General features: G+C 39.0%; 1 protein-coding gene across 2 annotated transcripts in view; it reads right to left on the bottom strand.

The window, feature by feature from the left end:
* Positions 1-432: 432 nt before the first annotated feature.
* The window catches only part of PWD (chloroplastidic phosphoglucan, water dikinase (ATGWD3)), a 48,395-nt gene continuing 35,030 nt past the window's right edge, over positions 433-13,797 (bottom strand). For both annotated transcript variants that reach the window (XM_082878014.1, XM_028237599.2), the window contains exon 19: positions 433-1,630. In XM_082878014.1, coding sequence (XP_082734140.1) covers positions 726-1,630 — 905 coding nt within the window. In that variant the 3' untranslated portion in view covers positions 433-725. The remainder of the gene's footprint in view (positions 1,631-13,797) is intronic.

Below are 13,797 nucleotides of genomic sequence, written 5' to 3' on the forward strand. Positions count from 1 at the left end.
TTAATATATCGTCTTCGATCATAACTCTATTGTAACAATTTCTTTCTTTACAATGTTATATTTCTCCATCAATAATCTTAATATGATATTGTTTGTTCGATGATGGCTTGGTTTTCTCACCAAGCCAATAATGATTTTGTAGTGTTATAAAGTCGTTTTTCACAATTCTTATGTGTGTGTATTATTATGTTCTTCTCATATATAAACATTAGATGGTTTGTGTAATATTATTGGGGTGAAATTTCAAAGAGCATATAGAATTTTCTCTGCTTTGAAAAGGTAAAAATTCTCTCATTTTAAGACAAAGAAATTTTCATTTTTATCATTTTGGAGCCCTCAATTTGAAAATTTGAGCCCTTAATTTGTAAATAGGAACCAAATTTTGAAACAAAGTGCCTTTTGCAATATACATGATTAAATGAAATGAAACAATTAAACATGACAACTTGGGATTTATAAACATTGTCCAAATCATGTTCTTGTACTTTCTATGATAAGTTGACATGAGATGCTTCATAACAATTCACATTCTTAGGTAGATTCTGACATGTAGATAATGCTTATTGATAGCAACAACGTAAATATACAAACATGGTTAAAGTTCTGAGAAGAAGCCTTATTTAAGGTTGCAGGCATATCTGGACAATGAAAATGTCTTTACCAACAGCGCATCCTTTGACAATGTAGATATACATACATTGTTAAAAGTTATGGGAAGAAGCCTTTTATTGAGGTTGCGGGCGTGTCTGGACAATGAAAATGTCTTTACCAACCACACATCCTTCGACATCCTGAGGGCATCCAAATTTGCGCTCAAGCAAAAACCCTACAGCACAAAGACGCTGACCAAGCAGACACCGGAAAATTGGGTCCGTGGTCAGGGGTTTCTTGCTATAGTCAACAGTTAAATGGATCACTTCCCCATCAGCTGGACCTGCGCCACGCACCAGCAATTCCTCGCTGAAATTTGCAAAAGCCAACGTGCGCACTAACCCATCAAACTTTCCAGAAGATAGACGCCAAGGAGTGCCTCGTGTGCCTGAAGCTAGAGTCTCGCCAAGTCCAGAAGCAATCTCTGCCTCCACTGAATTATGATCATGGTCTGTCGGGCTGAGCGTGTGAAGCACAAAGGATAGATCCGGCGAAAGCAATTCTTGGACCAGTACAGCCATTGCAGCCTCCTTCTGAGGTACATTAGCAGCTCTACGACTTAAAACTGCTCTACGAGTGTAAAGCGAAGCCCACACTCGACAAACAGCGTTTCCAAAAACAATCGGATTTGAAAGGCTTACATTAGGAATTGATTCATAGAGGCCAGCAGCTGACATGCCAGCTAAGTCCTCAACATTGGCACTTGAACGGACAATTAAACGTGAATTGGGTGGAAATATTTTCCCCAAGCTGTCAATGATGTCTTTTGGAAGCTGTAGGGAAGAGATAAGTACTTGGAGTTGATTACAGAGATTGTCAAGTTCTGCACCTTCCATTTGGGCTGTTTCTATCTGTTCCACAAAAGATTTGAAGGACTCCATGGACTTGCTTTGTTCTAATGCCAGCTCCATAGATCCAAAAGGTATTACCGCTCCCCTAGGGACCTTAAATGAAGCTGGAACTCCTTGGTCACTGCAAACTGCCAATGGAAGAAGAACATCCATTAGAAAGTTAGACATGATGGCAATAGATGCAGCGAAACATGACGTTCCTCATCCAATAGCTGTGCTAGCTCAATCAAAATAATAATAATAAATAAATAAATAATTAAATCCACACATTAAAAAGAGCAAATTGAATAAATAAGCAAGCATTCCAATAGGGTGAAGAGAAATGCTGTTGATGAATGGAACCCAAACATTTATCACATAGTTCAAGTGGAGCACTGTCTAACACGTCCATGCAACAAATGCTTTGTTGGGTTACTTCACAAATATTTGTGATATTCAATTTTAGTGAATATATAACCCAACTCAACACATTGCAAGTCTTAACTTCCAATGAATCTACTTCTAAAATTCAAAATGTATTATTCTATACAGGGGTAAATTATATAATTTATCATTGTAGTTTCACCCAAATTCCACTTTAGTCCCTATACTTTCAATTGCATTCATAAAATCCTAAATATTGTATTTGGTTACCATGTCAAACATTATTGTTAAGAAAAATGAGTTGAACCCCTTGCTCATTTTTGTTGTGGTGGCAATTTTATAAAATTGTTTATATGTCACATTTTTTTAGTTTTGAGTTCACGAGCATCATAAATAAGTACTTGAAAGTTCAGCATGGAGCTCTGAAACTAAAGTCTAGTTTTTGAGTTCTATGCAAACTTTGTGATGAAAGGTAAAATCATGCATTGCATTAGCATAATATGTAGATTTTATCATGGTTAGGTTATTGGGTTGAGTTTAGTTTTTGTTCTTAACCAAAGGCAATTTAGTTTTGGACTATTACACGGGAGACTTTCATTAGTAAGCATTAGTGTATTCTCGTCTCAATTTGTGTGTTGGAGACTGAATTCCTTGTTTATTTGGTTTCCTTGTTCACTAAGGTTTTCTCTCAAGTATACATTGCGAATTTGTGACCTAAACTTTATTCTTTAAGTTGACACTGTTGGGTGCAAAGTATATACATGAATTTTCGTGGGACCAAAAACCCAGAGAGAGAAATTGAAAGAGAGAGCCGAGAGAGGCAGAGAGAGAGAGCAATGCTCTGTTTGTATATTGCATTGTTGCTTGATGGTTTGTTTTACAAATGAGGCAAGCAAGCCTTTATATTGGCATTACTGCCACTCTTTGAACCAATAGGAACAAGATACATCTTGGTCCACTTTCAGCCACTCAATCAAATACATGAACCTATATATAGCAAGCTATGTTACATGGACTCGGCACTATGGGGTGAAGTACCCGTGTCGACACGACACGACACGGGTGCAGGTGTGGGATCTGTGTCGGATTCTCCTTTTCTCTCTCGGACACGGTTCTTTACAAACGGCGGTAAAAGAAATGAGGAAAGAGAAAGAACGAACCTAGTCACTGTTCGAAAGGGCAAGACGACTTCGATCCTCTGGTCGCTGGACAAGAGAGAAGACATTGGTCGCCGACTTCGCGAAGCGAGAGAGAAGACATTGGTCGCCGACTTTGCTCGATCGAGAGACGAGAGCAAGAAAGAACTTTCGCTCGATCTCCCATCTCTGTCTTCTCTCTCTCTCTCTCTCTCTCTTCTTCTTTTTGTGTCTCCTCTTCTCTCTGTTCTCATCTTTGAATTCTCTCTTTCATCTTTCTGTTCTCTTTTCTTATCTTTTAATTACATTTATATTACATAATATGAATTACAATAATATAATAATATATAATATTATTCATATTATATAATATATTCACTCATAAAAAATTGAATAATATAATATATCATAAATAGTATGATTTTTATATCTAAATTAAAAATAACTTATTTTATCATATATAATATAATTTATCTCATACCTAAAATAATTTATATAATCTTTATTTATTATATATATTTTATTTGTTATTTTTTTAACAAAATCTGTTATTCCTTAGTTTTTTTTTTTTTAATTCATCTTCATATAAATATTTTTTTTAAAAAAAAATACTTAAGGTATCCCCGTACCCGTATCCAAATTTGGATCCATATCCACATATCCTCAACTTTTAATTTTGAAGTGTCCAACCCCTAGATACGCACCCGCACCCGATACTCGTATCCAAGTCCGTGTAACATAGATAGCAAGTTACATGACCACTTGCAGACTTACTTACAAATTCACCCAAAATAAAAACTTATATTACAAATTATATAATTATTTTTAACACTCCCTCTTAATTTGTGATACGAAAAAATATTTTGAAAATTTGAACTGCTCCAATTTTGGTGACAATACTGCCTTGGTAAAAATGTCTGCAAGTTGTTCTTTAATATTGATGAACTCCAACTGAATTTCTTCTCTGTCAACCAAATTTCAGATGAAGTGATGACAAAGTTCAATGTGCTTAGTTTGAGCATGAAAAAAATTGAATTTTTTGTCATGGCAATGGTAGACATGTGGCAGTAAATTGTTGTGGGGTCTAGTTGCTTTTGCTGTAGATCTCCAAGAATTCTTCCAAGCCACACAGCTTCACAAGCGACATCGGTGGCGGCAATGCATTCTACTTCAGCTGATGAGAGTGACACCGTTTTTTACTTTTTGGAGGACCAAGAGATTGCTTTTGAACCCATGCAAAACACATATCCAGATGTGCTTTTTCTATCGTCAATGGAACCTACCCAATCACTGTCAATGTATCCAGCAAGACTATTGCCTTCTTCCTTCACATACTTGATCCCAAAATTTTTTGTGCCTTGCAAATACCGTAGTATTCGCTTAGCTGCGGAAAAATGGATTTGACTGGGTTTAGTCATGAATCTGGAAATCATGCTGACTTGATATAAGATATTAGGCCTGGTCTTTGTGACATACATAACATGAGTGATCCAACCTAGTTGCGGTACAATGTTGGGTTCACTTTTAGCGCTCCATCTTCTAGCTGCAATTTTTCATTTGTCCCCATAGGTGTTGAAATTGGTTTGCATGTTGACATCTTGAATCTTTTCAGCAGTCTTCTGTGTATTTTTCTTGAGAAATGAAAATTTCTCCTTTTGTCTACCACACTTGGATGCCAAGAAAGTATTTCATTAGGCCAAGATCTGTCACCTCATATTCTTTCATCATATAGCCTTTCTGAAATCATCTAGCATCACAGGATTAGTGCCAGTGAAAATTAAATCATCAACATAAAGGCAGACGATGAGAAAATCATTGGTACCTCCCTTTTTCTCATACAATGATGACTCGCTAGGACTTCTTTTAAAACCGCTAAGGATGAAGTATTTGTCTATCCTACTATTCCAAGCACGCAAGGCCTGATTTAGGCCATAAAGCGCTTTTCTTAGCTGATAGACCGTATCTTCTTTTCCTTCCACCACATAGCCTTGTGGTTTCTCCACATATACTTCTTCTAGATCGCCATTCAAAAATGTTGATTTTACTTCAAACTGGTGGACTAGCAATTCCAACTGTGCTGCCGTGGCTAAGATTGTTCTGATTGTCTCTATTTAGACAACTGGTGCAAAGGTCTCATTGAAATATACTCCAAGTTGTTGTGAGTAGCCTTTTGCAACAAAACGAGCTTTGTACTTTTGAACCGAATTATCTTCATTCAATTTGGTTTTGTAGATCTATTTTAGCTCGTCCGCATTTTTTTGTTTAGGATAATCTACTAGCTCCCAAGTGCGATTTTTGAAAATTGTGGACATCTCTTCATCCATTGCTTTTTGCCAAACTTTATTTTTTGCTACTTCTTCAAAATTCTGTGGCTCACAAAAGAAAAATGCAAAATTGCATGAATCATAAATTTCTCTTAATGGTCGTACTTTTCTAATAGGCAATTCTGAATCACTATCTTCAAAATGACTTTGTTGTGGAACTGGTGAATCTAAATTGGAAAACTTGGCTTGCATTGATCTAGTTGTATGAATTTTTCAGCCTCATGAGAATTTTCCCCGTCCCATGCTTTCATTTCATCAAATGCATGTCCCTTGAAGTCACCAATTTGTTGGTTTTTGGATCAAAAAGTCGAAAACCTTTTGACACGCCGCGATAGCCGATGAAGATGAACTTTTCTCCATTTTCATAAGCCACAATTGAGCTGGGTCATTTTCTTCAGAAAAAATTGCTTCACTTTTTTCATCTTTTTTCTGACACCAGCAGTCCTTTTGTGAATGATTACAAATTTTGCACTCGGTGCATCTAAAATTACAATCCTTAGATTGATGATTAGATTTACCATACACATGACAGATAGAGCCAAATTTTGTGTTACCAACTCGATTTGATTCTTGATGGAAATTTCTTCACCCTTTTCCTCGGCTATGGTTACCAAAATTCTAGAGCCCCGTTCTTTGTTGTTGTGGTTGAGCTATGCCATGACCTTTATTTTCTAGAAGTCTTCTTTCTGTGATATTGAGCTTCGATTGGAAGGCTTGCTCAATATTTGCTCCTACACTTGGTCTAGTGAATCTGGCCATTCTTTTTTCATGGGCTTCAAGAGAACCCATAAGCTCATGAAAAAAGAGTTTAGATAGGTCTTTTGACTCCTCAATTGCAGCAACAATGTGTTTAAATTTTTGTGGCAAACTTCTCAATATTTTTTCAATAAATTTTCTCTCTTCAATAGCATCTCCACAACTTTTGATTTGATTTATTATTTTTGCAACTCTTGTGGAAAAAGATTGGACGGTCTCATTTTCTTTTGTGGCTAGATTATCAAAATCACGCTACAAACACTAAAGTTTAATGGAGACAACTTTTTCAGAACCTTAGAATTCTTGTTTTACGATTTCCCAAGCATCTCTAGAATATTTTGCACCAATTATTCTAGGAAAAATAGATTTGCTTACCCCCTATTGTATGTTGAGTGATGCCTTTGAAGTTCGAGTATTCATGAGTAACCAGCTTAAGGGTGTGATAGAATATCACCCTCTATTTATAAAATGAAGATTAGGGTTTACAAGAGAGTCAATTACAAGATAATCCCTGAGGGCACAAAATGATTACAGACAGACCTTAGTGAAACTTTCGGCTAATATAATATGCTAACACTCCCCCTCAAGCTGGTGCGAAGATATCTCTCATGCCCAGCTTGCCTAATATGTCATGAAATGGTTTATTCCCAATCCCCTTGGTGAGAATGTCAGCAAGTTGTTCACCAGACTGGACAAAAGGAGTACAAATGGTACCACTAGTGAGTTTCTCCTTAATGAAGTGGCGATCAATCTCAACATGTTTTGTCCTGTCATGTTGAACTGGATTGTGAGCGATGTTGATGGCGGCCTTATTATCACAGTATAACCGCATGGAGTCCGTCTGATCGATACCTAGATCACGCAACAATAATTTGATCCATAAAAGTTCACACACACCTTGTGCCATAGCTCTAAACTCAGCTTCTGCACTTGACCTGGCAACCACATTCTGTTTCTTACTTCTCCAAGTAACTAGGTTGCCGCCAACAAATGTGCAATACCCCGAAGTTGATCTCCTATCAGTTACTGACCCAGCCCAGTCAGCATCTGTATAGGCTTCTACACGAAGATGATCATACTTTGAAAAATACAGACCCTTACCAGGAGCAGACTTCAAATACCTCAAGATTCTCATGACAGCATCAAAGTGAATCTGATGAGGAGCATGCATAAACTGACTAACTACACTGACAGCAACAGCAATATCAGGACGGGAGTGAGATAGGTAAATGAGCTTACCCACTAATCGTTGATAGCTCCCCCTATCCACAATTTCTCCTCCGTCATCATCCCCCAATTTTTGATTGGGATCCAGCGGGGTGGCACATGCCTTACAGCCAAGCATCCCAGTTTCCTTCAATAGGTCAAGCACATATTTTCTCTGTGAGATAAATATCCCATTCTTAGAGCGAGCAACTTCAATTCCCAGAAAATACTTCAAGCTTCCCAAGTCTTTGATTTCAAATTCTTTAGCTAAATATTTCTTCAACAGAGGTATTTCCCCACTATCATTGCCTGTAAGAACTATGTCATCTACATAAACAATAAGTGCTGTAGTCTTACCGCGTGAGGAATGTTTCACAAACAATGTGTGATCAGCCTGACTTTGTTTGAAGCCATATTTAACCATAGCCTGAGTGAATCTCTCAAACCAAGCCCTTGGAGACTGTTTGAGACCATATAATGACTTCCGTAGTTTGCATACTTTGCCTTCTGTTTGATGATCCTCAAAACCCGGAGGAATGTCCATATATACTTCTTCTTCGAGGTCACCATGGAGAAAAGCATTCTTGACATCAAATTGATAAAGCGGCCAATCTAGATTAGCTGCTAGAGAGAGAAGTACTCTGACTGAATTCATTTTAGCCACTGGTGCGAAGGTCTCCTGATAATCAATGCCATATGTCTGAGTAAACCCTTTTGCCACAAGTCTTGCCTTGTAACGCTCAATAGACCCATCTGCTTTGTGTTTCACAGTATATACCCATTTACATCCCACAGGTCGTTTGCCCGTAGGTAACTCAGTCAATTCCCAAGTGCCATTCTTCTTAAGTGCTTTCATTTCCTCAATCATGGCTAGTTTCCACTCAGAGGTAGCAAGAGCATCCTGAAAATGGTTAGGAATGCTAACAGAGGAAATATTGGACACAAATGCTCTATATGAGGATGACAAATGAGAGTATGATACAAACTGTGAGATAGGATGTTGAGTACAAGATCTCACACCCTTCCTCTTGGCAATAGGAACATCAAGATCAATGGACTCAAGAGATTCAAAGTTACCCAGACTCTCATCAGAAGCAGGAGATGGCAGTGGAGTAGCAGAAACGGTCCCGTGTATCCAGTTAACTGGTTTTCTATCTATGTCCCGGACATAAACATGCCCGTCCTTATTCTTGGTGACAGTGGGTTCGATAGTCCCAGTAGAAGAGGGGGGTGCAAGAACAACGGGTTCCACCATAGGAAGCACAGTAGTAGAGGGTGGTGCAAGAACAACTGATTCCACCATAGGAGGCACAGGAACTGGTTCCACCATGGGAGGCACAGGACTCAGTTCACACCAAGGCTCCCCCGGAAATGAGGACGGTGACACCGGAGAGGACAAGAAAAAGGACTGGGACTCAAAGAAAGTTACATCCATGGACACAAACCACTTACGAGAAGAAGGGTGGTAACATTTATACCCCTTTTGAGTAGGAGAGTAACCAAGGAAAACACATTTGAGGGAGCGAGGGTCCAACTTACTACGAGAGGGAGAGTGATTATGGACAAAACAGACACAACCAAATATTTTAGGAGGAATAGAAAACAAGGACGGAGAACCGAGGAGGACGTGAAGCGGAGCCTGTTTGTCCAAGACCTGGGTAGGGAGACGATTAATAAGATGGGCAGCGGTGAGAACAGCGTCGCCCCAATAGGGCCGAGGCACATTCATAAAAAAACACATGCACCGAGCCATGTCAAGAAGATGCCGATTCTTGCGTTCGGCCACCCCATTTTGTTGAGGGGTATTTGTGCAAGAGGTCTGATGGATAATGCCATGAGTAGAGAAATATTGTCCTAACCCAGAATCTATGTATTCCCCGCCATTATCAGAACGAAATATTTTGATAGTAGCCCCAAACTGAGTACAAATCATCTTATGAAAAGTGCGAAACACAGAGAAAACCTCACTCTTATCTTTCATGAGATACACCCAAGTAGTACGAGAAAAATCATCAATAAATGTAACAAACCAGCGATGACCTTTCACAGACAAAACACGAGAGGGACCCCAAACATCAGAATGTATTAATGAAAAAGGAACGAAACTTTTATTCAAACTAGGAGCAAAAGAAGCTCTATGTTGTTTGCCAAGTTGACAAGACTCACAAAGAAAGTCAGACACATGATGATTTGCGAAACTAGAAGGAAATAAATGCTTAAGTAAATGAAATGAGGGATGCCCAAGACGCCGATGCCATAGCCATAAATCAACGGGGGTAGTAGAAGACGTGGTGGAAGAATAAGCAAGTTTGTCCGGTTGATCTAGGAAGTAGAGACCATTTTCTGCACTACCACTGCCAATCGTCCTCCCCGTGACAAGGTCCTGAAAAAGACAATGATCAGAAAAAAACGTCACACTACAATTCAAATCCTGGGTAAGACGACTTAAGGATAACAGATTAACAGAAAACTTGGGAACATGGAGAACAGAAGATAGATGTATGGTAGGAGTGACTTGGACTAAACCTTTTCCAGAAATGGAAGAAACAGTACCATCGGCAATCCTAACTTTGTCCTGACCTGAAGAGGGCTTATAGACAGAGAAAAGATCAGAGGAGCCAGACATATGATCTGAGGCACCAGAATCAATAATCCAAGGCAAAGATGTATGAACCAGGAAAGCACAAGGAGAAGATGCTAAGTTACCTGAGCGGGCAAAGGACGAGGAAGCGGTACTAAGGGCAGTAGAAGATCGGCGGTCCAACAATTGGCGCAAAGCATCCTCCAGCTCAGTATCAGAAGCTTGGGTAACAGAAGTAGAATTAGACTCAAGGGTATCAATGGCACTAGACTGATGAGCCCGGGAATAGGAACCACGTCCTCGAGAGTGGCCAGACCGACCTCCTCGAGAACCAGACCGATCACCTTGACCCCCGGATGGAGTCCCATGAAGCTTCCAACACGTCTCACGAGTATGCCGCGGCTTCTTGCAATAATCACAGAATACAGACTCCTTAGCAGCAGACGGAGGAGGCAGGTTGAGGCCATCTCGAGGAGTAGACAGTAATGCGGACCGGTCAGTAGAGACAGGGGACATCATAGCAGACCGACGACTCTCCTCATTTTGGACATAGGCAAATGCCTCCTGAAGTGAAGGAAGAGTGTCCATACTCAGAACTCGACCCCTAACTGGATCATACTCCACATTTAGGCCGGCCAAAAATTTAAAGACCCGTTCCCGTGCGATGAACTTCTTGTACCCGACAGAATCAGCAGGGCAAACGGGTTTATAGTCTTCCAGGTGGTCAAGGCGTTTCCAGCCGTTGGTGAGGAAAGTGAAGTACTGAAGAACAGTCTGCTCCCCCTGAAGTGAGCTCTCAATAGATCGGCGCAACTCAAATGCTTGTGAAAAATTTCCTTTGCGGGAATAGGTAACAGCCACAGCCTCCCAAACATCCTGGGCAGTCTCCATAGACAAGTAGCCCTCACCAAGTTCTGGAACCATCGAATGGATAAGCCAACTCATAATCAAAGAGTTAGTAATCTCCCATTGGTCATAACCTGAGTCAGTGGTACTAGGTGCCTGTATCCTGCCATCAACATACCCCATCTTCCCTCTGCTTTTCAAAAACATAGTCAAACTTTGAGACCGTGCTAGGTAATTCTGACCATTAAATAGAGAGGTGGTGATTTTCAGACTAGGGTTGGGGTTCTCAGTCATGGTAGTAGGTAGAATGGGACTCTCACTCTTTGGTGTTTGAGAAGAAGGGGACACACTGGTGGAATCTGTCATGGATACAATACTACCAAACCCGCAACAAAACTAGTGGAAATCACAAATCCGGAAGGTGGTAGTGAGATAACAGGCGCAATGACCACTATAAAGACATATCAAAATTAAGAAACCATTTTTTTTTTTTTTTTTTTTTTATATATATATTGATTTATTTATGTATACATATATTTATATATAAAGATATATAACAGGTTATATTTATATATATATATATCAGGATATATGTATATATATATTTATATATACCCAGGCTGAGATCATACCACAGTGACAGAGGCTGAGGACGATGACGACGAGCGACGATTGACGGAGGAAGGCGAGGAGATCGACGAGGTAAGGGAGACGACAGAGGAAGGCGAGGAAGACGAGCTGAGGAGATCGTCGAGGTGAGGAAGACGAGCTGACGAGGTGAGGGAGACGACAGAGGAAGGCGAGGAAGACGAGCTGACGGCTGAGTGATGATCCACCCAGGTAAGCTTCCACCCCTAGAGTGTCGTTGGTGTAAGGTCTACCAACGAAGGTGAGCCGAAACCCTAGAGGTTCAGCTCTGATACCATGAAGTTCGAGTATTCATGAGTAACCAGCTTAAGGGTGTGATAGAATATCACCCTCTATTTATAAAATGAAGATTAGGGTTTACAAGAGAGTCAATTACAAGATAATCCCTGAGGGCACAAAATGATTACAGACAGACCTTAGTGAAACTTTCGGCTAATATAATATGCTAACAGCCTTTGCATCTTTCTTCTTATTCTCTTTGTACTCCTTTTGTTTACCTTGTGTCCATGATGCTAATGTTTCACAATCTCCTAGAACAAGGAAGCCTTCCTCCACCATCTCCCATAGATCATGAGAAATAAAAAGAGTCATCATTTGAATACTCCAATAACCATAATTTTTCCCATGAAATATGGGTATTTGATTTGAAGTATAGTTGAAGGTGGTTCTTGAGTATGAACAAAAAAGGGGTTTGGCTCTGATACCAAATATATGTTGGGTGCAAAATTTATATGTGAATTTTGGTGGGACCAAAAACTTCTAGAGAGAAATTAAAAGACCTAGAAAGAAATTGAAAGAGAGCTAAGAGAGGTAGAGAATGTTTGTATATTGCTTTGTTGCTTGATGGTCTGTTTTACAAATGAGGCAAGCAAGCCCTATGTTACCTAAAATGTGGATCGTTTCGGTACAAGGAACGGGAACAGGAACGTGGTACGCTATATGTTCTAAAATGTGGTACGATAAGAGTAGACCTATATATATATATATATATATTACTTAAGAATTTAAGGTATTTCTGAAGTAATTTTCTTTTAACTATTAGGTATCCCCCAAAAAAAAAAATCATGTAGCAAATTATTTCTATGAAAATTATGACCCATTTTTTATTTTTTTGTCTTGTCAAAACTTAAATCACCTTAGATTTTAGTTCATATATGTGATTTTTTTTTCTCCTAGGGTAACATTTAAAGAAATATACTGGAAAAAAACTTTTGGAATCGCTTCAGATCACTAAATTTACCATTTTGGAACGAAAGTGTACTATGTTTCGAAACGTGCATACCAATACATAAATCGCTAAAGTATTAGCGTTTTCTGGTAACATAGAGCAAGCCTTTATATATGCATTCTTGCCACTCTTTGAACCAATAGGGAACACGATACAACTTGGCCCACTTTCAGCCACTTAATCAAATAGATGAACCTATATATAGCAAGTTGTATGCAAGTTGTCAAGTCGGCAACTTATAAACTTATTTACAAATTCACCCAAAATAAAACTTATATTACAAATTAGATAATTATTTTTAACAAACACACACAAAGTGAGTCTTGTGACATCTAAGAGAGCTTCGTAGGGTCTATAATCATTACACTCACATGTAGTGTTGTTGCAAAGATCAAGGGTTGATCTTTGTGGGGTTTTGCTAGATCTGTTTGAGTGTAGCGTCTGCATTGTGTGTTGTATTGAGTAAACTCAATTGAGTTGGCTCATTGAATTGACTCATTGAGCTAACTCATTGGGTTGGCTCAAATTCTAGAAGACTTGCAAGTTGGCAAGTTACATATCTAGGAGCTTGTAAGTTCATTGCACTGATATTTTGTAGGTGTAACTTGAAAGCAAGTTGGCAAGTTGAAGCCATGGAAAAATACACTTTTGTCCCCAAGAATTGGTGTATAAATAGGGATGCAAGAAGTGTACAAAATAAGAGCAAATTAAAGCAAGTGAAGAGCATCAAGTCTTCACAAAGAGTGGTAGAAAGAGAGTGAGTGAGGTAAAATTGAGAGTGAGAAATAGGTTTTTTAATTTCTTGTTCAGTTTAGTGAAACTACGCTGCCTTGGATGTGCACGATTTGCCGAACCACGTAAATCTTCTTGTTTTATTGTTTGATTGGTTGTTTGTGTTTATTTCTGGGCCCTGGGCACAACAAACTAGTATCAGAGTACCCAAGTTGCAAAACGAAGCTCTAAAGGCAATTTGCTGAACCACGTAAATTTTTTTGTTTTATTGTTTGATTGGTTGTTTGTATTTATTTCTGGGCCCTAGGCACAACAAACTGGTATCAAAGCACCCAGATTGCAAAACGAAACTCCAAAGCTCTGCTTTTTAAATTTTCCCAAAAACCAACTTTGCCCGACCAAACTTTTGAATACACATTCGAGTTCATCTCGATTTTAGAAGTCCAACGGTGCACAAATCGAGGCAAACGAAGCT

Source organism: Camellia sinensis, chromosome 7 (assembly GCF_055761805.1).
Source record: "Camellia sinensis isolate YWXY chromosome 7, ASM5576180v1, whole genome shotgun sequence".
Classification (NCBI taxonomy): Eukaryota; Viridiplantae; Streptophyta; class Magnoliopsida; order Ericales; family Theaceae; genus Camellia; species Camellia sinensis.